Source organism: Eucyclogobius newberryi, unplaced genomic scaffold (genome assembly GCF_026437365.1).
Source record: "Eucyclogobius newberryi isolate DKJ021-1_F unplaced genomic scaffold, fEucNew1.0.hap1 SCAF_9, whole genome shotgun sequence".
Classification (NCBI taxonomy): domain Eukaryota; kingdom Metazoa; phylum Chordata; class Actinopteri; order Gobiiformes; family Gobiidae; genus Eucyclogobius; species Eucyclogobius newberryi.
Window position 1 is genome coordinate 39303789 of NW_027316532.1, and position 25337 is coordinate 39329125.

Below are 25337 nucleotides of genomic sequence, written 5' to 3' on the forward strand. Positions count from 1 at the left end.
TCATGACATATTCCAGTATTATCTTGTAAACAGGCTGTGAATAACTGACCTTGCTTATTTATTTTGTAGCCTTGTCCCCGTCTCTATCAGGGACACGTCTCTCCAGGGACACGTCTCTGTCAGGACAGACAGTGGAGGTCGGGGCAGAGCACAAAGAGCATGAAGGTCACAAAGATGAAAAGATACAGATACTGAGGCAAATTAAACTCCTCCTGGTTTCCCCCCTCGTCCCCCTCGTCCCCCCTCGTCCCCCTCGTCCCCCTCGTCCCCCCTCGTCCCCCTCGTCCCCCTCGTCCCCCCTCGTCCCCCTCGTCCCCCTCGTCCCCCCTCGTCCCCCCTCATTTCTTGTTGGATTGAAGTGTTATTAAGTGTTATTAAGTGTTATCAAGTGTTATTAAGTGTTATTGAAGTGTTATTAAGTGTTATTAAGTGTTATTAAGTGTTATTAAGTGTTATTGAAGTGTTATTAAGTGTTATTGAAGTGTTATTAAGTGTTATTGAAGTGTTATTAAGTGTTATTGAGTGTTATTGAAGTGTTATTGTGGCTTGTTTGTCCAGGTGGAGAAGTGATGACTACGGGACGTGCCTGAACTAGCCTGAGGTGACGAGGGGCCGAAGATGGAGGCCAGTGACAGAGCCACAGAAAACATGGTGCAGCCGCAGACAGGGAACAGCACTGAGGCGGGACAGGAACAGACTTCTGCTAAGACAGAGAGCGCCACCCCAGGGGCCTCTGAGGAGCTGAAGTCAGGGGTCTCTAATCTGCCTGAGGCTCCTTCAGGGGGGAGTCCCAGCGCAGAGGGCCCTGGAGGAGTGGCCCTCAAAGTGGCCACCACAATGCTCCACCCGGTGTGTTTAGGAGACAGTTCTCTGATGCTGCCCATACATCTGCAGATGAACGGAGGGCCCCCGCTGGGACAGATGGGGGCCGCCCCATACCTGATCACGAGCCAGAGTCCCATGTCTCTGCCTCTGGTCCTGGAGCAGCAGGTGCTGCAGCACATGGGCCCCTCTATGATCCCTCCGAATCCGAACTGTGGCCCCCTCCAGAGCAGTGTCCTGTGTCAGGGGCCTCTTCCCTTTGCACTGTCCCCTGGAGCAGAGCAAAAAGGCACAGGCCAGACCCAGGACACTAACCTCCTGTCTCTGCTTCAGAACCCTGCCTTTGCTGCCATCCTGCAGGACCTGTTCCCCTCTCAGACTGGGACAGGGTGTCAGTCTCCAGGCTCTGCCTTCTTCTCTGCTCCTCCTCTGATGCCTCCGTACTCCTCCCCTCTCGGGCCCCTGGTCCCTCCAGCTACACTCCTCGTGCCGTATCCAGTCATCATTCCTCTGCCGGTGCCCCTGCCTGTCCCACTGCCCATCCCTGTGCCCATCCCCTCTGAGGACTCAAAGGGGAACCTGCCCAAATCTGTTTGCACTGTGAGCCAAAGCACTCAGACCTGTTTACAGGACACTACCTCAGTCCCCCTGTCCTCGGGACACTGTCACACCGCTCTGTCCCCTCACACTGTGTCTGTGTCCTCTGGTCCTGAAGAGGGCCAGGTGTTGGACCTCTCTGTTAAGACATGTCCTATTCAGCCCAAACAGGAGTTCCCCAGTGCAGTGCAGCAGGACAGTGTGCTGGACCTGTCAGTGCCTGGGGGGAGGGGCAAGGCTCCAGAGAAGTTCCCCTCTGTGCAAGTGTCCCAGGACAGCGCTGTCCTGGGACACTCTGTGGGTGTGGGCTGCACTCAGAGTTTGGAATCTAAACTCTTGGGCAGTTTGGCCTCAGTGGAGTTCAGCCGACAGCACAAGTGGGTGGTGGACAGCACCCCGGGGTGCAGCTCCCTGGGACAGGAACCCTCTCTGAGAGGGCCGGGGAACCTTGAGATTGTCAGCGCCTCCCAGACAGCCAAGGTCATAGTTTCGGTGAAGGACACTATCCCTGCCATCTTGTGCGGGAAGATTAAAGGCCTTTCAGGAGTCTCGACCAAAAATTTCTCTATCAAACGTGATGCAGGCCAGGGCCCGTCCCTGCAGCAGCTCTACGGGGTGCAGCCTGTGCCTCTGGGGGAGCAGCGGGACCCCAACGACCCGCTGAAAAAAGTGTCAAAAAACAGAGCCATCAAACTGAAGAAGGTCAGCTCACAGGAGATACATTTCCTTCCCATTAAGAAGCAGCGACTGGCTGCACTGTTGCCCCGGAAGTGAAAGACCCCGGGAGGGCAGAACAGAGGACACATGCGGGACGCCCACAAAATGAACTCACATGTCAAAGCCTCGTCCCATCTGGGGCTGGACAATGTCTCACAGTGTCAAAATCACAGCAAAGTGCTTTTCCTCTGGACCTAATGCAGCAGTTAAACTCAAACAAGTGCAGGACTGTTGTGTTTGCTCAGTGTCTGGGGCTCCGGCTCCGGCTCCGGCTCTGGTGGTTCCGGCTCCGGCTCCGGTGGCTCCGGTGGCTCCGGCTCCGGTGGCTCCGGCGGCTCCGGTGGCTCCGGCTCCGGCTCTGGTGGTTCCGGTGGCTCCGGCTCCGGAGGCTCCGGCTCCGGCTCCAGTTGCTCCGGCTCTGGTGGCTCTGGCTCAATGTTTAAGGACGTTTGTAATTGAAAGGCCGGTTCCACTTTTCCATTTCGGTCCTTAGTTTATTTCCACAGTTTGATGCACTGGAGGCTGCACGTGCAGCTCCGTCGCACTGAGAGGAACAAACTTTTACTGTAGCAAAATAAATGTTTCTTCCTCTCTGAGTTCAAAGGTGAAGATGAGGAAGAGCAGGATTTCCACAGATACTGGTCACAAACATTCAGGTGAGAACATGACAATAAAACTGTGGTAAAACTGTGATAAACACTTCAATAAGTTTGAATTCTGTGCAAAATCCATTTCTTTTAGTGGTTCAGTCTGAAGTTGATCACAATATGTTGTTTGTGATGTGCCTCTTATTCTTTTGTCCTTTCGTTCATCTTGGACCGCTTGTCCCCATCAGGGAGACTGGAGCCTGTCCCAGTGACTTTGGGCCTAAAGCGTCACTGGGTTTTGTCTTATTCAGAAATGTTTTCATTATTTTCAACTTTTTGACTGGATCTGGCAACACAAGTGGGAGGTTCAACGTGCGTTCTGATTGGATATTAGACAAAAACACAAAATGAAAACAACTTTTGCATGATTTAAAAATGTTAATATTGTATTTTTTTTAATTTTTTTTAACCAAAAACACCAAAACACTGAACATTTACATTACATTTAATTACATTTAATTACATTTAAAGACAATGTACCAGCCCTTCATTTTTAGTTATGGACATGTTCCTGTTTCACACGCAAAACTTTCTGATATATTTTCCACTGGTTGGGATTAATATCAGAATTATTGTGGGAATCATGATTTTACAATGATTCATGATTATTGACACCATGACAAAACAACAGTCTTAATTCACTTTCCCTTGTCAAACAGAAGTATGAAGTTAATGGGACATAAACAGACAGAACACATTAACTTACTAATATATTGTGACCAGAATATCATGATTATTAATCTTCCCGCTGCTCATTGGTCAGAAGGTAATGATAAGTAACAAAGATGTTCCACGTTCTGCCTCATTTTGCCCTGTGAGTGTGAGAGGAAGAACAATGACCTGCAGCAGCTCAGACGTTGGACTGAGGCCTATTTATTGCGTGTGTGATTAGTTAGTCAAAGTCCAGAGGAAGCTTTGGTGTGAAACGTGACGTCATTTCATTGTTTTTGTGAAGTATTTAAATGTCCCACGACGATCTCAGATGTGAATGTTTATTTATCCTCTTTGAGTGCACTTTGTCATAGTTTAGTTTTTAAAAAAGCTACAGGGTGAACTCTCTTTTTCCTCTTCTGTAATTGAAGATTATGACTTGTGCAAACACATTCATAAATAAGTTGGGACACCGTGAACATTTTTCAATATACAAATGTCATAAACCGTATTTTTCTTATAGTAAACTCCATTAAACTAGTTTTCGCTCAAATTATTCAGAGAAGGTCATAATTTCACCCATTTCATATTCTTTCCCATGATATTAGAACACATTTGTGCATCTGAAGCTCTGGTCCAGTCTTTGTTTACTGTGTCTCAACTTATTCAGAATCAGGTTTAAAAACGGGTGAAATTACAGAGTTGTAAAAAAGTCATTATTGCATCTAACACTTGGTTCCCACAGTGAAGTAATAATTTATTCTTTGTACATGTTTTCATGTTTTATTTATACAAATCAAGTGGAAACTGTACAGATTGATGAAGAAAAAAAGAGGTTAAATGTGTTCTTTTCAGGAGGTTTTTGGCGTTGTCCATAATGTTTGATGAGGTTTGAAGGACCAGTGTTTACTTACTGTACAATGTCTGTGCTTTTTATATGACGCTCAAGTAAAATACAACAAAGACTCAACGATTCTTTGCCTTTTTATTCACGACTCGGATGAATTGTGCTTAATTTGACCTGATTCTCAAGAGGAAAGTTCAGATTCAAAAGTGATTCACGGGGAGTCGAATATTGTAATATGATCCAATATTTAATTAAGTTTAATCATGTCTCATTGGACATAACATTGTTATTTACTCCCAATTTAACCTTGGACAAAAGCTACAGAATAATATTCAGTTAACTTAAAAACAGTCAAAGTAAATCATGTAGTTGCATATTTACTGCTCTTATAGAAGTGAAGGAAATAGGTAAGATTTAAGAAATCATGCAATGACAAAACTTGACTTGTTGTTGGTAATGTAATAAAGTACACAACATATGTAACTAATGCTCATCATAGAGCTCTTAAATGCTGGACAGCTTCTTTAAACACAGGGATTTAGTCTTTTTTTTCTTTTCAATTGTTTACTCATTTTTCAGTGACACTGAGAGTTCCAGGACTGAGAAGTTCCTTCCTGTTTCAGATCAACAGCCAAGTTACTGTCCAAATCCTCCGCTGGGCACGAGAAAGGACTCAATTATCTGAGCATGAGTCAAGCCTTAAAACATGGACAATTTACATTTTTGTGCATTACTTGGTATTTACACTCGTCAAAACTGTCTCCAACATTAAGCCTGACATATTTTGTACTTCCAGCTGATTTCCCTAAAACTCCTGAGTAAAATGAGCTCTCAGCTTTCACTTTGTGAAGCTGAGACTCTGTAGTTTGATGTACTCTATACTGTAAGTGGTAAGTTATGAAAGAGGAGAATCAGATTGTTCTTTTTGAGCTGGTTGGATTCGACACAGTGGATTGTGCATTTGTGGTTCGTGGCGATGCCTTTTCGGAGCTGAAGCCAACATCACACAAATTATCTTTTGTTTTACATTCAGAGCTTGATAGTTCTTTTTATCAGGTGGTTGACAAAAGGGAATAAATTCAGAAATATGAATTGACCTGGTTCAGTCCCAGTTCTTTAATAATAGTGTGAATAGTGATTTCTGCAGCGGTGCTTTCAGTGAACACTTTGAGAGACTCTGGAGTAGATTAAAAAACAGAGAATCTAAAATTTTATTCCAAAACATGCATGCCCCCTGCACAAAAACCAGACATATCATAATTACCATGTTTATCGCTGTGACATGATGGACAAGTGACTTTGCAAGACATACAGTCATTTCAAGTATTTTAAGAGGATGCAGGAATCCAACTATCAGATGTTCCTCATAAATAGTATATGGCACAAGTACTTAAGGGATTTGAATTAACAGGAAGAGTATGTGTGTAAGTACAAAGAGTATGCTACAAAAGTACTACAAAGATCACGTAATCCTGAGAAATGTCATGGGTAAAGCATGGCAAGGTCTATGAACTAAAAGCGTTGCATTAAGTTTGATGCACAAATCAACCCACTTTTTAAACACCTCCCCATCACATAACTAACATAAGTATATTATTTACTTAAAATATTAACTACAAAATGTACATTCGGTTGCTGAAATTCATGGTTAAACCCATAAAACTGTACACATCTGTGCTAACAGTGATTGCAACGGTCAAAAGCTAACAAATGATTATGACAAATACAGGAAACGTTACATCAAACCAAGGATAAAAGCCCTTGTCACAGAGTTAACTTCCCATTGAAATGATCCTTCTTAGCTTGTTTTTGACGATGTGATAAAAACTGCATGAAGACAAAAAGGAGGCAACTTAGAGCTAATACTAAGACTAGAATTGTGTCTAGTTTAGTTTGACAGTCATCAATTCTTCAGGTAAACATTTGTATCAATACTTTTGAAAGTATAAATACACCAATCAAACATAACGTTACCATTTTATGTGTAGCATTAGCGCCATATTCTTAACTTTCTATTTTACTTTCAAAACTTGAGCTTCAGTCGCTCTCAAACCTCGTAATTCACTTCTTCATTCTTTCATTGATTTACTTTAATTAACAGTAACTATTGCAGAAAACCTCAAGAAATCAACGTTCAAACTTGCTCACGTCACTTTTCAGACTTTCTAACACATCATTTACCTCATTCTCTACATAATAATGGCCATATTGTCGTGCCTGATTGGTGTATTACGCTTCTTGCTTAGTGTATGAAGAAAACAGAACAATAATAAACAGTCACTCGTCAGGTAAGCAAATGTACCAATACTTGAGCAGATGAATGAACAGAAAGTGGAAATAGCTTAAAATCCTCTCCAGGAGCTTGAACAATAACACGTTCTCAGTACATAACCTTTGCTTATCGACTGGAAATTCAATACGCCTCATATAAGAAGAAACATTCTCCATCTTTGGGGATCCGAAAGTAGGATCAGAAAGTTTCATCTGTGTAAAAACGGTGTCCACGTGTGCACGAGGTGAACACCACGCTCAGTTTCCTTTGGGATCGAGTTCACGCTGTGTCTTCATCCAGTGACAGAGGGCGCGGTCACGAGTCCGCTCTGGAAGTGTAACATGGATTGAGAAGCTCGCGCAGGAGTCTAGAGTAACACATAGCGCCCCCTTGTGTAGGCTGGAGTCACTGTCCCAGCGCTGGAGCCGGGAGCAGGGGTTATTGCTCAGAGGTGGACGGGACGTCCCGTCACAGTTTGCCCTGTTTGAGCCTCTCGATGTGATGACACAGTTTAAGAGCCGGCCCCAGCTTCAGACCCATGTACTTCATGATCATGTCGCTCCTCAACAGCATCAGAGCTCTGCCGTCGATCTCCTGAGGAACAAATACCACTCTATTACTTCTACTCAGATACCACTCTATTACTTCTACTCCAATACCACTCTATTACTTCTACTCAGATACCACTCTATTACTTCTACTCCAATACCACTCTATTACTTCTACTCAGATACCACTCTATTACTTCTACTCAAATACCACTCTATTACTTCTACTCAGATACCACTCTATTACTTCTACTCCAATACCACTCTATTACTTCTACTCAAATACCACTCTATTACTTCTACTCCAATACCACTCTATTACTTCTACTCAGATACCACTCTATTACTTCTACTCCAATACCACTCTATTACTTCTACTCAGATACCACTCTATTACTTCTACTCAAATACCACTCTATTACTTCTACTCAGATACCACTCTATTACTTCTACTCAGATACCACTCTATTACTTCTACTCAAATACCACTCTATTACTTCTACTCCAATACCACTCTATTACTTCTACTCCAATACCACTCTATTACTTCTACTCCAATACCACTCTATTACTTCTACTCCAATACCACTCTATTACTTCTACTCCAATACCACTCTATTACTTCTACTCCAATACCACTCTATTACTTCTACTCCAATACCACTCTATTACTTCTACTCAAATACCACTCTATTACTTCTACTCCAATACCACTCTATTACTTCTACTCAAATACCACTCTATTACTTCTACTCCAATACCACTCTATTACTTCTACTCCAATACCACTCTATTACTTCTACTCCAATACCACTCTATTACTTCTACTCCAATACCACTCTATTACTTCTACTCCAATACCACTCTATTACTTCTACTCCAATACCACTCTATTACTTCTACTCAAATACTACTCTATTACTTCTACTCCAATACCACTCTATTACTTCTACTCCAATACCACTCTATTACTTCTACTCCAATACCACTCTATTACTTCTACTCCAATACCACTCTATTACTTCTACTCCAATACCACTCTATTACTTCTACTCCAATACCACTCTATTACTTCTACTCCAATACCACTCTATTACTTCTACTCAAATACCACTCTATTACTTCTACTCCAATACCACTCTATTACTTCTACTCCAATACCACTCTATTACTTCTACTCCAATACCACTCTATTACTTCTACTCAAATACCACTCTATTACTTCTACTCAAATACCACTCTATTACTTCTACTCCAATACCACTCTATTACTTCTACTCAAATACCACTCTATTACTTCTACTCAAATACCACTCTATTACTTCTACTCAAATACCACTCTATTACTTCTACTCCAATACCACTCTATTACTTCTACTCAAATACCACTCTATTACTTCTACTCAAATACCACTCTATTACTTCTACTCCAATACCACTCTATTACTTCTACTCAAATACCACTCTATTACTTCTACTCCAATACCACTCTATTACTTCTACTCAAATACTACTCTATTACTTCTACTCCAATACCACTCTATTACTTCTACTCCAATACCACTCTATTACTTCTACTCCAATACCACTCTATTACTTCTACTCAAATACCACTCTATTACTTCTACTCCAATACCACTCTATTACTTCTACTCAAATACCACTCTATTACTTCTACTCAAATACCACTCTATTACTTCTACTCAAATACCACTCTATTACTTCTACTCCAATACCACTCTATTACTTCTACTCAAATACCACTCTATTACTTCTACTCAAATACCACTCTATTACTTCTACTCAAATACCACTCTATTACTTCTACTCCAATACCACTCTATTACTTCTACTCAAATACCACTCTATTACTTCTACTCCAATACCACTCTATTACTTCTACTCCAATACCACTCTATTACTTCTACTCCAATACCACTCTATTACTTCTACTCAAATACCACTCTATTACTTCTACTCAAATACCACTCTATTACTTCTACTCAAATACCACTCTATTACTTCTACTCCAATACCACTCTATTACTTCTACTCAAATACTACTCTATTACTTCTACTCCAATACCACTCTATTACTTCTACTCCAATACCACTCTATTACTTCTACTCCAATACCACTCTATTACTTCTACTCAAATACCACTCTATTACTTCTACTCCAATACCACTCTATTACTTCTACTCCAATACCACTCTATTACTTCTACTCAAATACCACTCTATTACTTCTACTCAAATACCACTCTATTACTTCTACTCCAATACCACTCTATTACTTCTACTCAAATACTACTCTATTACTTCTACTCCAATACCACTCTATTACTTCTACTCAAATACTACTCTATTACTTCTACTCCAATACCACTCTATTACTTCTACTCCAATACCACTCTATTACTTCTACTCAAATACCACTCTATTACTTCTACTCCAATACCACTCTATTACTTCTACTCCAATACCACTCTATTACTTCTACTCCAATACCACTCTATTACTTCTACTCCAATACCACTCTATTACTTCTACTCAAATACCACTCTATTACTTCTACTCCAATACCACTCTATTACTTCTACTCAATTACGTCATAAGGCGCTGGTACAGCTGGCAGCCCGGTGTAAACGCTCTCTCTTCTTTCTCACACTTATTGTGCTTTATCTCCTATATTTTGTAAATATAGTTAGTATATTTTTTCTATTTTACTGTACGATAGGGACACACGCTGGAATAGTTTTTTAATTCAACTGTTTTTGACTTTTTTCGGCTGGATTTGAGCGTTTTTCGTTGCGTTCGTTGTGTTGTTGTGACGTGAGCTAGCTCCGCCCCCCGCGCCCTCCGGCCGCGCTAAAGTACGGCGTGTCGTCGGTACACGTTTATATACACGTTTATATGAAAGAGGAACTTCACCAACGATCGGGACACGCACTGGAATCGCTTTAAATGAACTTGTTTTGACTTTATTTGGCTGGATTGAGTGTTTTCGTCGTGTCGTTGCGATGTGTCTTGGCTTTGAGTCCCCCGGCCCCGCCCCCCGGCTCCGGCCCCGCCCCCCGGCTCCGGCCCCGCCCCCCGGCCGGCGCCGTACCGCGTTTCCACAAAGGAGGAACTCATGAAACTGCGGAGAACAGTCGTCTTACCCGGAGATCGTCACGTTATCCCGGCGCAATACTGACCTAACCTAATACTGATGTGCAATTCTGTCATATGTGCAATTGCTGTGAAATTCATGTGCAATTCATGTGCTGTCTTGACACATATTCATGTGCAATTACTGTCGGGATCACATGCAATGGTATTTATTTATTTGTCTATGGGAGTTTTTATTTATTTATAGGAGATCTTCTACTGAAAGTGTTTTTCAGACTTCCTATAAGTGATCTGTTCTTCTGGATCTACCTCTGTATCTTCCTGCGTTGCACCAATGAAATTTCCCCATGTGGGACAATAAAGGAATATCTTATCTTATCTTAAATATACTTCTATTACTTCTACTCAAATATCATTCTATTACTTTTACTCAAATATGTGCAGCCAAAAAGAGACATAAACTGGTACAACTCTTACACTGCTGAACATTAGAGGTGGGCCATATTTTGAAGATATGCAAAATTTGAATATCAGGTATGTTTTTGTAAGAAATGCTACACAAACCAAATAATAATAATATAAAAGTGATGTTGTAAACTTTGAAATAATTATATATAGTGTTATTTCTGCATTTTTATGATACATTTTTACAGACATTTCACATTTGTCTGAAATATAAACTTCAACTAATACATTTAAAAGCATGTATTGGATTGACATAATAATGTCTGACTATCGTAATCAGGATTCTCAACAGAACATAATGTAGAGATTTCATTTTTCAATATTGCCAATGCCAAATACTAATGTTCGAATCCTGCAAATGTTTTAGTTATCGCTTATTTTATTGGTGAGGAAATGTACAAACTACAGTCCTACAAACTACATTCCATACAAACTACAGTCCTACAAACTACAGTCCATACAAACTACAGTCCTACAAACTACAGTCCTACAAACTACAGTCCATACAAACTACAGTCCCTACAAACTACAGTCCTACAAACTACAGTCCTACAAACTACAGTCCCTACAAACTACAGTCCATACAAACTACAGTCCTACAAACTACAGTCCTACAAACTACAGTCCTACAAACTACAGTCCCTACAAACTAGTCCTACAAACTACAGTCCATACAAACTACAGTCCAACAAACTACAGTCCTACAAACTACAGTCCATACAAACTACAGTCCTACAAACTACAGTCCTACAAACTACAGTCCATACAAACTACAGTCCAACAAACTACAGTCCTACAAACTACAGTCCATACAAACTACAGTCCTACAAACTACAGTCCTACAAACTACAGTCCAACAAACTACAGTCCTACAAACTACAGTCCATACAAACTACAGTCCTACAAACTACAGTCCTACAAACTACAGTCCATACAAACTACAGCCCAACAAACTACAGTCCATACAAACTACAGTCCTACAAACTACAGCCCAACAAACTACAGCCCAACAAACTACAGTCCTACAAACTACAGTCCATACAAACTACAGTCCATACAAACTACAGTCCAACAAACTACAGTCCATACAAACTAGTCCTACAAACTACAGTCCTACAAACTACAGTCCTACAAACTACAGTCCTACAAACTACAGTCCCTACAAACTAGTCCTACAAACTACAGTCCAACAAACTACAGTCCTACAAACTACAGTCCAACAAACTACAGTCCTACAAACTACAGTCCATACAAACTACAGTCCAACAAACTACAGTCCTACAAACTACAGTCCCTACAAACTACAGTCCAACAAACTACAGTCCATACAAACTACAGTCCTACAAACTACAGTCCATACAAACTACAGTCCATACAAACTACAGTCCATACAAACTACAGTCCAACAAACTACAGTCCTACAAACTACAGTCCATACAAACTAGTCCTACAAACTACAGTCCTACAAACTACAGTCCCTACAAACTAGTCCTACAAACTACAGTCCAACAAACTACAGTCCAACAAACTACAGTCCTACAAACTACAGTCCATACAAACTACAGTCCTACAAACTACAGTCCTACAAACTACAGTCCATACAAACTACAGTCCATACAAACTACAGTCCTACACACTAGTCCTACAAACTACAGTCCCTACAAACTACAGCCCAACAAACTACAGTCCATACAAACTACAGTCCAACAAACTACAGCCCAACAAACTACAGTCCTACAAACTACAGCCCAACAAACTACAGTCCTACAAACTACAGTCCATACAAACTACAGTCCAGTCCATACAAACTACAGTCCATACAAACTACAGTCCATACAAACTACAGTCCATACAAACTACAGTCCATACAAACTACAGTCCATACAAACTACAGTCCTACAAACTACAGTCCCTACAAACTAGTCCTACAAACTACAGTCCCTACAAACTACAGCCCAACAAACTACAGTCCATACAAACTACAGTCCAACAAACTACAGCCCAAAAAACTACAGTCCTACAAACTACAGCCCAACAAACTACAGCCCAACAAACTACAGTCCATACAAACTACAGTCCTACAAACTAAAGTCCTACAAACTACAGTCCCTACAAACTACAGTCCTACAAACTACAGTCCATACAAACTACAGTCCCTACAAACTACAGTCCTACAAACTACAGTCCTACAAACTACAGTCCATACAAACTACAGTCCCTACAAACTACAGTCCTACAAACTAGTCCATACAAACTACAGTCCAGTCCATACAAACTACAGTCCATACAAACTACAGTCCCTACAAACTACAGTCCATACAAACTACAGTCCTACAAACTACAGTCCCTACAAACTACAGTCCTACAAACTACAGTCCTACAAACTACAGTCCATACAAACTACAGTCCCTACAAACTACAGTCCATACAAACTACAGTCCTACAAACTACAGTCCATACAAACTACAGTCCATACAAACTACAGTCCCTACAAACTACAGTCCTACAAACTACAGTCCCTACAAACTACAGTCCTACAAACTACAGTCCCTACAAACTACAGTCCTACAAACTACAGTCCTACAAACTACAGTCCATACAAACTACAGTCCCTACAAACTACAGTCCTACAAACTACAGTCCCTACAAACTACAGTCCTACAAACTACAGTCCATACAAACTACAGTCCATACAAACTACAGTCCCTACAAACTACAGTCCATACAAACTACAGTCCATACAAACTACAGTCCTACAAACTACAGTCCTACAAACTACAGTCCATACAAACTACAGTCCTACAAACTACAGTACAAACTACAGTCCATACAAACTACAGTCATACAAACTACAGTCCTACAAACTACAGTCCCTACAAACTACAGTCCATACAAACTACAGTCCTGGAGTAAGAACAGACTTGATATGTCGGTGTAATCCCTCATTCGTCCAGGCGTGTTCCATAGTAGAAAAAGCTTCAGTTGTAGTCATCTGGACTCAGTTTGAAAAAATAGACGTTTCGACTCTCATCCAAGAGACATTGACAATGACTCTTGGATGAGAGTCGAAACGTCTATTTTTTCAAACTGAGTCCAGATGACTACAACTGAAGCTTTTTCTACTAAACAGACTTGATACTTACATGTTTCCTGAAAAGCTCGGCATGTGGTGCTAAAGTGGTGGGGTCAGCGTCCTTCACAAACTGCATGACCTCCTCGATGGTCCAGGACGAGGGGTTTTTACTGGGCAGGACGTCCCGCTCAGACGCATCGGGCCCAGTCGTAGAGCTCGCTGCTGTCGAACAATGCAACACGTGAGATACAATGAAGAAGCATGTCAAGCTTTAACCTGTATCACACACAAATCATGTCATTGAGATGTTAAAATACAGATCATTGTTCTTAATTTAGCTATTGATGTATGTCATTTGTATGTTTTTGAGTGATAACGAGATAAACGAGAAGAGACCTTTACTGGAGGGTGTTGTTGTAGTACCTTCGACTCTCCTGTGGGGCAGTGTGGAGCTGTGGTCTGTGGAGTTGGAGGAGAGGCGCCTCATGGGTGTCATGGCGCCATGGTGGCGATAGGGGGCGCTGGGCTGAGAGTGGTAGTCTGAGGGGCTCCTGATGCTGTGGGGTCGAGGGGTCATGGAGTTAGAGGCAGAATCCATGTAGCGGTGCTCCTTCATCAGGACGTTCTCCTCGTGCGTCTCGGCTGACGAGGAACAAACTATTATATTTCAGCCATCTTACACACACACACATATACATATATATATATATATATATATATATATATATATATATATATATATATATATATATATATATATATATATATATATATATATATATATATATATATATATATATATATACATATATATACATATATATATATATATATATACATATATATATATATACATATATATATATATACATATATATATATATATATATATATGTATATATATACATATATATATATATATATATATATGTATATATATATATATATATGTATATATATATATACACCATTAAGATAAGATAAGTAGCAGATAATAATAATAATAATAATTTGGCAATGTCTTCATCAAAAACACAGAAATCTGCCATTATTTTCACTGTAAAATACATAAAAGGCCTTCAAAGAGTTCATCAAATATCAACCTAAACATTTGCTAAATGTGATTACACTGCCCCCTTATGGGCAATGATAAAACTGCTGTGGATGTTTTTTTTTTTTTTAAATTATCATTATTATTATTATTAGGCCCGAGCGCCACAAGCTGGCGAGAGGCCTATTAATCTCGTAAGGCCGTGCGAAGCACGGCTGCGAAAGTGCGCACGTAGTGCGCACGAAATTGAGCGCGAAGCGCTCGCCCACTTCCAAACACTCACTAACGCACTCCTTCACTCATGCACGCCCCGTGCATACTAATTAGTAGTAGGAAAATGGAACATTACCGTTGTAAACGGGCGAAGCCCGTGCAAAAGTGCGCACTAAACGAGCACTTTACATTCGCGGTCGTCATCCCCATATAAAGCACTCATTTGCCCTAAGTAGCTCACGAATACGTTCCCCATCTCTTGCATGTTCCGTGCATATAAACATGTAATGCAAAAATTGAACATTATTACTGTTTAGAGGGCCAAAAACACAAAGTGGGCGGAGCCCACTCAAAATTAACGAAAGTACCCGTCAGTGACCAGGGACCCACACCATGAGGTAGGAAAGCGCGAGCGCTTTCCGAAAATGTATAGTTTATGATATTTGAAAAATGGGAAACATTGTTTTCGCATCGGAATATTATTCTTTCTTCTTCTTCTTCTTCTTCTCGGGACCAACCCCCCCATTTTTCACCCAGTGAACATTGACGAAAAGTCACAAAAATGTGCACACCTCTAAAAATCGTGCCTCTCTACATTCTGGCTATTTCCCTTTTCTAAAATAAAAAAAATGTGCGCGTCAGCGCCCCCAAATGTACCAAAAATGCATTGAGAGATAGGAAATGACCCCAAAAAAATCTGATCGTAGAATCATGAAATTTGGCGCAGAGGTAGATGGTGACAAGAGAAGTAAAAAATATTATTACGGCAACGCCGTCCGCCCAACCAAATGTCGGCCATATTGCTTCAAAAATGGCTAAGCATGACTCCAAACGTCGTACTTTTACGAACTCCTCTCAGGGCGTTGGCCCTAAAAAGCTGAAATTTGGTGAAAATGGTGCTGAGGAGTGGGACATCAAAAGTTATTCAAATGACATTGACCCTCTCACGGTCTCTGTGCGGCGAAGCCACAAACTTTAGCTAGAATTTCAGAAATCTCCCAAATTTAACATTTCTGCCGTTTGCGCAGATAAAGTCTGAATTGCGTCAAATTAGAATCAGTTGTTAAACTCTTTGCCCTAAATCTACTTGAAGTGAAAGAATTTAATTTGGCGCCACAGCGCCCCCTACAGATTTTATATGAAGGTTAAATGTTTAGTTTTGCGAAATTATATGAAATTTGACACACAACTCAATTTTAGCATCCCCATCAAAAAAGTCAATGAGACCCATGTCATAATTGTTACGGCGTTGCCGTAGCGATGACCAAAACCTCCCATGTTATTCCAATGGGGAAATCGCCAGAACATGTTTACACTTTAGACTTTCACAAACTCCTCCCCCTCAGGGCGTTAGCCCTATTAACCTGAAATCTGGTGAGACTCATCTTCAGGACCATCAAAAGTTATTCACATTTTTATTCAAAGAGTCACGGTGTCTGTGCGGCAAAGGCGCACATTTTGCCAAGAATTCAAAATAGAATTGCTTTTTGATGGTAAAACAAAGGGGAGAAGATGTGACAGCGTCACAGATTCAGCAGTAGACGTAATAAAAGGACAATTGGGGCGCGTTAGCGCCCCCTCCTCTTGCGGCGTGGCGGCGGCGTGGCAGCGGCGTGGCGAGGGCCGATCATGGCCGCTTGCGGCTATCCATCCATTTTCTACCGCTTGTTCCCTTTTGGGGTCGCGGGTGACTGGAGCCTATCCCAGTGACTTCGGGCCTTATTTATTATTATTATTACACTTTTATTATGCAGAGCAGTCAAAAGTGTAGATATAGTAGTCATTTCAAACCACATATTTACATATCAGCTCAGTATCGGCAGAGTTACCACTGGTTTTCTCGATACTAATATGCCAGTATCGGCATCGGGAAAGAAATCAGTCGATCTCTAATATTATATTATTTAATACTGTATTAATCTATTCTAGCTATTATAAATTACAAGTAAAATGTAATTGTCGGTACCGGTAATATAATGTTTCTGGGGTATGGGTGCAGTACCTTCTGAGGGGTGGGCTTCAGTCCGGAGGTGTTTGGGCGACAGAGGAGCAGCGTACGGGGGAGACACTCCAGACAGGCTCCTTTTGGTCCCTTGGCTCAAAGAGGGCAGATCCAGGGCCTCTTCTTTCACTGAAAAACACAGCAGAAAACGTAGCACGAGTGTTCGACTCTTCCAGGCGCCATCCGTTAAACATAGAGCTCACTACACCACATGTTTTAGTGTTTTAGACCCCGCAGAGAAAGCCTAAAGGACATATTCTTGGATCACTACATCCAGAGCCTCCTCGTCTCTTCTTCAGCGCGGAGGCGTACCTGACTTGGTCCTGTCGTAGGAGGAGTAGTGGCTGAAGGGCTGGCTGCTGAACAGACTGTCACACTGCAGGTGCCGACACATCGTCTCCAGGAAGCGCAGAACGAACGACGCACTGGACGCAGAGGGCAGTTTGACCACTCGGACCCCTCCATCCGTGCGCACTGCCAGGACCAAAAATACTTTCACTCAGGGAACGCTTTCAAGTCAAGTATGAGACTTTTAAAGAACTACTACAAGCTTGTCACTAATGAAGCCAGGATAAAATACCTAAAATGATCAGAACACAAATTGTGAGCTCAAGTAACCTAGTGCTACTTTTACTAAGATTACATAATAACTAAAGAGTTACATGAAATATGTATCAAATCGTGTCTTTGGACTCAATTGTGTGTCTCAAGGACAGAATATTAACCTGGCCAGACAAAGTTTGTTTGGCTCGTGCTGTTTGAGCCGCTGTGGCCCTGACCAATCACAGCGCAGCATTGTAGTTTGGTTCGAAGTCAAAAGGACAAACCTAAACATAAAGCCTATTTGACCTATTTTAGCAGATTTACAGAGTATTTTGTTTTTTTAAAAACATGCACATAGAAAAGCTTTGTGTTTGAGGAGGAAGTCTGTGTTTTTGTCTGAATTTAGCAAGAGTTTGATTTCTCCACCGCAAGACAAACACTGTGAACAGGTATCGGTGAAAAACATCCATATCGGATGTTGCTCTGTTTGAGTGTGCACACCTCGGACCACCTCTCCCCCTCCGGAGTGGGTGTGCAGGGCGCTGAGCAGGACTTTGGGCTGGTACGCACAGTCGATGCAGGACTGGACCACCTGCTGCAGGACAGAGTTCACGGGGCCGGGGCCAAAGTGGTCCGGGAGACGCTGCATCTGCTTCCTGTCCAGGTGAGGCCCACAGTTCCCGTGTTTGTTCACATACACACACACTGCAGAGGACAGAGGACAGAGGACACGATACAGGATCAACGAGGAACAGAGCTCAAGAAAGGTCCAAACATCAAATGTATGCAGCTGCTCAAGCTCTAAAATTCAGAGGTAGAACTATAGCACTACAGACATTTACCAAATGTCTGTAGTGCAATAAATACACACAGTATACAACAGTTTTGTTATGACTTGCGTTTCTCACTGGGGCTCAGTGTTTACCTGTGGACACCACAGAGCTGAGGCTGGCAGGACTCTCCTGTGGCACTGGGATACTGGGCAGGTCAAGAGCTCTGTGGAAGAGCTTGGGCTTCTTCTGGACACAACATAATGCATTTTAGTGCTTATCAAGGCATATTTAGGTTTTATTCTGTTTAAATACGGTTCAGTCTCGGTTCAGCCACTGTTTTGTCCATTAGCCATTCAATCTTCAATAATCCAATATTAATCACTCAATTTTGATAAACGTATTTTCTTTGCTCATACAAAGTTTGAAACATAATTCTTCCATAGCACATCCCCTTATGTGTATCTCAGGAAGCACGGTCTGCAGGATCATGTGTTTTAACCCAATACGGGTAAATAATTAACAGTAAAGAAGTGTACCGGTATCACACACTCTCCAGCTTCCCTCACATAATTACTGCTCATTACATTTTTATGGGGGAAAGGCAAGCAACTAAATTATATAATATTCCAAATTGTGGAAGTGTTTTTGTAATATTGAATCATGTGTTGAAGTATCATGGAGTTGTATATAGTACTGTACATATCCTCGCTGCAGAGCGTGCAGCTCTTACCTTGCTTCCAGGCTTGGGCCCTCGTTTCTTGTGAGGTCTTGGTTCCAGTACTTGTGCGGTCTCTGGTTCCTCGGTCTCATTCTGATTCGCCGCCGCTGCCTCGGCCACAGCCTTGAGCAGAGCGATGGTCTCACTCTTGGGACGTCTGCCCCGGACCCCCTTCCTCACGGGTAACTGGGGCAAGGGTGTGGGCAGCCTGTAAGGGAGCTGCAGGGAGCGTCTGCTGGGCTTGGAGGGCGAGGACGAGCTGAAGATGGGCAGGCTTTTGGGGAGAGTAACTGGAACAGAGCAATGACAGACTTGACTGTAGATTTTTAACCAACTCGTGCTGTGACGGTTCAATCAAATCAAACTACGTTTGAAAAAAGCATTAATGGGGTTCGAGCTAAGTAATTTGAGTCAAAGCCTTGGTGCCCCCTATGGGCAGAAGCTTACCACTGTTGCCCGGTGGCTGCAGGTTGTGTTTTGTGAGCGCGCACCAGCCGATAGGGAAGATGTCCCGGGAGTCGTACTTGCACCAGTAATCGAAGGCACCCCTCCAGCCGTCGAACATGATGAAGACCTCGTCACCTCGCACCTCCCCGATTGTGGCGGGACAGATCAGGTACGGGTTCTTCTTGTCCACCGCCTCCAGCTTCATGCCTGGTTTAAAACTGTTCTGAGGAGGCCTCGGGGGGTCCTGCAGGTCAAAGACAATTACATCAAACCCCAATCAGTGAAGAGCAACACGAGATGTTTTTAAGGGTTTACAGAGGCATTCCCTGGTAATTCAACTATGGCAGCTTTCATAATGCATATGTTTGGTCTACAAAGGAGCCCAATGTGTTGATAGCGATTGACCCATCAATCTCACAAGCGGTGATCTGTTTATATGAACCTTATTGTCTTGTGTACAACGGACATTGGCTGAAAGACCAAATACAAACATCTGACAATGTACTATTAAAAATGTAGTATTTAAATGTGTTATAATTCACTTGTTGCCCAAATGCCAATCCTATGATTTGATCATATCAGTCTGGATCATCCCTCCTCGTCACCTTTTTGAAGGCTGCTATCGGCGCCATCTCTGCTCCATTTAAAGTCTTCAGGAGAAACATTGGCCAAGAAGAAGCATTCATCCGGAATCCTGCAGAGGCAAAGAATGGATCAAATATTATCCTTGTATTGCCCTCAATTATGCCTGGGAAATGCAGTGGATCTGAGACACTGAAATGGTCTCGACATTACAGGGGTCCAAACTTTTCTCACCGAGGGCCGAATTTTGAAACTTCTTGGTAAACTTAACTTATACACAGCAGAGGGCCACAAACAACCCGACCATGTGGTATTTGTCGAATGACAGAGTTAATCATTCAAGATTTTGTATTTGACATAGTTTTGATGAGCCTCCGCACCTTTAATCAGACTTGGAACATTAATATTGTATTTTTCAAATTTTATAGTAAAAAATACTACTTTTTTGTGTTTGGATCAACTTAGCAGGAAGACGGGCTAACAAAACTTGGTCTGAGGGCCGCATTTGGCCCCCGGGCCGTAGTTTGGACATGCCTGTTGTAATAGGACTAATGATAAAGTCAGGGAGTTGAAAATATTGGAAAAGGTCGTTCCTACCAAGTAAATAGGTTTAGCAGGTCAATGGATGCACAGCAAAGTTCTACTTTTCCCAAATACAAACATGAATAAGTTGAACTTAATGATAGCACAGTAGTAGCATGATAATACATATATATATATATATATATATATATATATATATATATAATTGAAAACAGCGTGGTAAGTGATAAAACTGACATGCCCTGGTCATTTACACTTCATACTGACTTAAGAGAAGGATTAAAGCCATACTTTACTAAACTATTACATATTTTGTTTGGATGGAAGATGATAATACTATAATGGGAGCCTGTGTGCCTGTGTGGCAGGTGCCTGTGTGGCAGGTGCTTGTGTGGCAGGTGCTTGTGTGGCAGGTGCTTGTGTGGCAGGTGCTTGTGTGGCAGGTGCGTGTTACCCAGAGGAGGCTGCAGCATGTCCCCGTTCTTCTCGCAGGAGCCGATGGGCTGAATGTCCGCCGAGTCCACGAGTCTCCAGAAGTCATTGCTGTTGTCGCTGCCGTCGAGCCGCAGTCGCAGCCGCACCCCCGTCAGCCCCATCACCGTGGCGATGCACACCGACGTGGCATTTCGGGGGTCATGGGCCTCCAGTTTCATGCCCACCTTAAAGTCGTTGGAAGGAGGCACTTTGGCCTGTGGGAGACAAAAGGATTTGAACTTATAACTTAATTTTGGTTTGTTTATTTCATATTGTGCTTAAAGTAAATGTTTTCAACTAATGAAAAGCAGATTCCAAATCATCAAATTGAAAAAAAGTTTAAAAAAGGAAAGGAGAAAGGACTATTCAACATTCAATGACTCAGTTATACAGGTTTAGTGTAATAATTATAGAACAGTCACAGAGCCATACAAATGAAAGCTCGTACCTGACGGAAGCAGCTCGCCGGGGCCGGGAGGGACGTGGTTTCTTTGAGGTACTCATCCCAGTTAAAGATTTCTATGGGAAGGAGAAAAGTGTTAGTATTCACAAAATCCTTCACTAGGGATGAAGGGGCAGTTTTGTTTTTTCTGTTCTCACAGTGAAAATGTAAATATATTAACTTAATAAAATGAAAATTAAAGCCTTTTACCTGTCGGTGGAAGAGCTTTTCCAGGTCTCTCTTTTTTGACATCTTTTGGATCCACTATTTGCACAGAGGGGACATGCATAGGGACGGTTTGAGCACTTTTACATCTGTCTTTTTCAGGGTAACCTTTGTAAATGCTGTTACCTTTGAGCGGAGTCTTGCCCATGATGACAGGCGAACAATGACGACAATCTGATGTAGGACGGTGACTCACTGGGTCTTTGTACTTGAGGAGTTTAATCCTAAAATAATACAAAGGATGCCATGAGAAACAAAGCACATGTATAGACAAAAGGCTGAAGCTGTTTGTGTACAAAAGAAGAGGACTTGTCTCTAGACATAGAAGACAACAACAATCATAAAATATAATCAATTTTCCCATAAGCAGTAGCAAACACCTACTCCATCAGTCCTTTCATCATCAGCAGATGAGGTTACTTTTATTAGCAGTTCATAACAAGCTAAAATACCATCATAATTACACTATTAAGATTATGTTGGGATTTAGCAATGGCAGTGTATCAAAAATGCCACAATTCTACTTTTATTTAGCTCTGGAACTGGCAAAGTTTCAGCGTTTATCGCTATAAGGTCAAGTCAAATCCAGTACAACCATAATTTTGTGAACAAGGAGAGTGTTTTGTCTGGACTGTCCTGCCAACAACAGCTGACTTGCTGACCTTTGTGTAAGACCCACAGAGAATGACTCACACCGATGACACAGAGGCAAATATAATACATCTAAAAACATACATATTTTTTATTAAAAATATTCAGGGGTTACAATCTAATATTAAAATGTTTTGCCTTTACAATGGAAAAGAAAGCAACAATACATTTTAGCGGTTTAGGCATCATTCTCATCATTAACCTATTTATTTAGTGAGAATAATAGCAGTGATAAGTATATGACTTTATACAATGCAAACACAAAAATCTAACGGACTAGTCAAATATAAAGATGTAAATACCAAGAGCAGAGAAGTGAGTGATAAGAACTGAGACAGACACGACCCTCTTGTCCTTCAGTTGTGATGTAGTCTTCCAGTAAAAGACACTCCCCGGGAAAAACTTAGGTGTTTTTCAACTGACTCGTGGTGTATTGGGATAAAACTTCTCAACTTAGGCTACACACTATTTTGGGGAGGTGGATTTGACTAAAGTAACAGCAGTAGAATCATTATTGTTATTCTAAGTCATAAATGTAAAGTGAAAAGTCAGAATAACCCAAAAACACCATGACCACCACCCTTTCCCTGGATGTAAACTTATTATGTCACAACTATGTTGTACAAGCCTTAATTTAACTAACTTCATTTTTTTAATCGAAAAGCTTGGGGAAAATGTATACTATTTTATACCAGCCATTGAAAACAGCATCATGTTGAATATCATCTAGTATTGGTTTAATGTTCTCCACAGGCTAATAACAGCTAGCTACACATTATTTACTAACGCGTTGACGAAAAAGCTGAATACTCACACTGTAAAGTATATTTCATATGATTTCGTAGCCGTAACGTGAACTTATAAGTCCAAATAATACCAGCTCTGTAGTGTTGACAGAACGTGTTAGCCACTGCTGCTAATAACTACGTTGGCTAATGTTAGCGTCAGTGTTTAACCCTCTGAAGGTACTAGCTATTGTATCATAAACACTAAAACGTAGCCGACATTTAGCCCTGATTCAACATTAAATAATCGAACCAAATGAAACTTACGAATGGCGTGCTTTCTGCTACGATCAGCTAAGGAGCTTTCGACACTTTTCTGCAATCGCCAGCTGCCATTTTTTCAACGAATGTACTAAACGCTTTACACGCATGTAATATATGCCAGAGATGCTGTTTGGCGGAGAGTACGAGACGCGCTGGGAGAAAGCGTCCGCGCTTCGTTTTCATTGACCAATCCGCTCGCGTGTTGCTCCCACGTTTAGCCAATCTGTGACGAGCTTACTCCTTTCGGCCAATCAGACGACTGGATTTTGCGGGTGTTGTTTTTGTTTGGGGAAAGAAGGTCGGGTGCGCCATCTTCAGTTGTGACGATCTTTCGCTGAGGCTGAGGACGGAAAACAAAAACAACACTGGAATAATGCGCGTGATGGTTACAATCTTTACATTAAATCATCGGGAAATTGAATCTTTTGACGAAATAATTGTATGAAAGTTCATTCCATAGCATATTATTCCGGGGAAAAAAATATATATTTTTATTCTGAAGATTGCATTCGTTACTCATCAATGTCTTTTCATCATTTACATTCAGACTTATTTACATTCAGACTTATTTACATTCAGGCCTATTTCAAAGCCACGAATTTAACGCTCTCTTGATTTTGTGATGTTATTTGCGTCAGAAGGAGGATGAGTCAGAAATGGTCCTAAACACTTCCCACCCACACACTTTTCCTTTAACAACCATGTCACAGATTTGTCAGCTTTTACACCCAATTTTCATACATGCAACGAAGTTTGTTTTAATGAAATGTCATATAAACTTAGTGAATTATTCATTATTAACCCCAGGATATTTATTTAGAAAACTAAACAAGCCGCATTTGGGAGACATACTTGAACAATAAATAGCACTAAATGAGTTGGCCTCGTTGTGTAGCTTTAAAAAAATAGAAAAAAAAATAGTTGATCAATATTATTTTTATTATTGAGTAGACATTATAATTTGTAACAGACACAAACACGCGTATATGTCCTGTAGGGGGCAGCACATGGCTTTATCTAAACCAGGGGAAAGTTGTGGTGGGGATTGTGGGGATTATTGATCAGGGCTTTTAATGGTCGTGGCGTTTGATCAAAAGCTGTGGGAACATGAATGCGACAGAATCAGTCTGATCCCAGGCAAAGACAAAGGTGCTAATGAGACGTCTAACCTGTTTTTTAATTAGTGTTTGGTAGTTGAGTTGTGTTTGAGCAAAGGTGCAGGAGTCGCTTTGCAAATAATAGACATTTTCTCGCACTACTATTTACTGCTGAACGCATAACTTCAAAAACCCAAATACTGTGACTAAACAAATGTCACGAGGCTCTATGGGCTGTACAAGTATCGGCTGTAAACTACTTTAGCCTTTGAATAATATGTGAATAGTACTACATACTGAGTGGGTGTGGGCCAAACAACAAGTGGCCAATAGACTTGTCTCTTTAGATCAGAACCACATAAGGCTGGGTTCAGTCCTTACTTCTTAGACCTTAACTTAGTCTTTAAGAACCTGGTTGGCCGTTGGCGCAGATGGTCCGCCATATTGTCTTTAATCAGCCCCAGGGCAGCTGTGGAAGAGTATTATTATTATTATTATAAGATAAGATAAGATAAGATATTCCTTTATTGTCCCACATGGGGAAATTTCATTGGTGCAACGCAGGTAGATACAGAGGTAGATCCAGAAGAACAGATCACTTATAGGAAGTCAGAAAAACACTTTCAGTAGAAGATCTCCTATAAATAAAAACTCCCATAGACAAATAAATAAATAAATAAATACCATTGCATGTGATCACGACAGTAATTGCACATGAATATGTGTCACGACAGCACATAGATTGCACATGAATTTCACATGAATTCCAACAGC

General features: G+C 41.3%; 2 protein-coding genes across 2 annotated transcripts; one reads left to right on the forward strand and one right to left on the reverse strand.

Annotated features, from left to right (window-relative positions):
• Positions 1–567: 567 nt before the first annotated feature.
• rai2 (retinoic acid induced 2) lies at positions 568–2347 on the forward strand. The gene has a single exon (XM_072439226.1). The coding sequence runs from the start codon at positions 619–621 to the stop codon at positions 2191–2193; it is 1575 nt and encodes a 524-aa protein (XP_072295327.1). The 5' UTR covers positions 568–618; the 3' UTR covers positions 2194–2347.
• Positions 2348–5534: 3187 nt separating this feature from the next.
• On the reverse strand, positions 5535–23599 carry LOC140353359 (sex comb on midleg-like protein 2). Its single transcript, XM_072437880.1, has 15 exons — positions 23470–23599; positions 21893–21990; positions 21752–21805; positions 21548–21618; positions 21080–21314; positions 20106–20194; positions 19501–19744; positions 19066–19343; positions 18488–18581; positions 18064–18267; positions 17332–17493; positions 17020–17148; positions 14177–14395; positions 13824–13975; positions 5535–7147 (listed from the first exon to the last, which is right to left on the reverse strand). The coding sequence occupies exons 2-15, from the start codon at positions 21912–21914 to the stop codon at positions 7022–7024; spliced, it is 2079 nt and encodes a 692-aa protein (XP_072293981.1). The 5' UTR covers positions 21915–21990; positions 23470–23599; the 3' UTR covers positions 5535–7021.
• Between the last annotated feature and the right edge of the window lie 1738 nt (positions 23600–25337).

What these genes read in the sequence shown, in the direction of transcription:
- rai2 (XM_072439226.1), top strand. Translation starts at nt 619, where the DNA reads ATGGAGGCCAGTGACAGAGCCACAGAAAACATGGTGCAGCCGCAGACA.
- LOC140353359 (XM_072437880.1), bottom strand. Translation starts at nt 21,914, where the DNA reads ATGGGCAAGACTCCGCTCAAAG. An exon ending in AGGGGGAGAGGTGGTCCGAG is followed by an intron (nt 17,494 to 18,063) that starts GTGTGCACACTC and finishes TGGTCCTGGCAG; the next exon opens with TGCGCACGGATGGAGGGGTC. An exon ending in CTACGACAGGACCAAGTCAG is followed by an intron (nt 17,149 to 17,331) that starts GTACGCCTCCGC and finishes TGTGTTTTTCAG; the next exon opens with TGAAAGAAGAGGCCCTGGAT.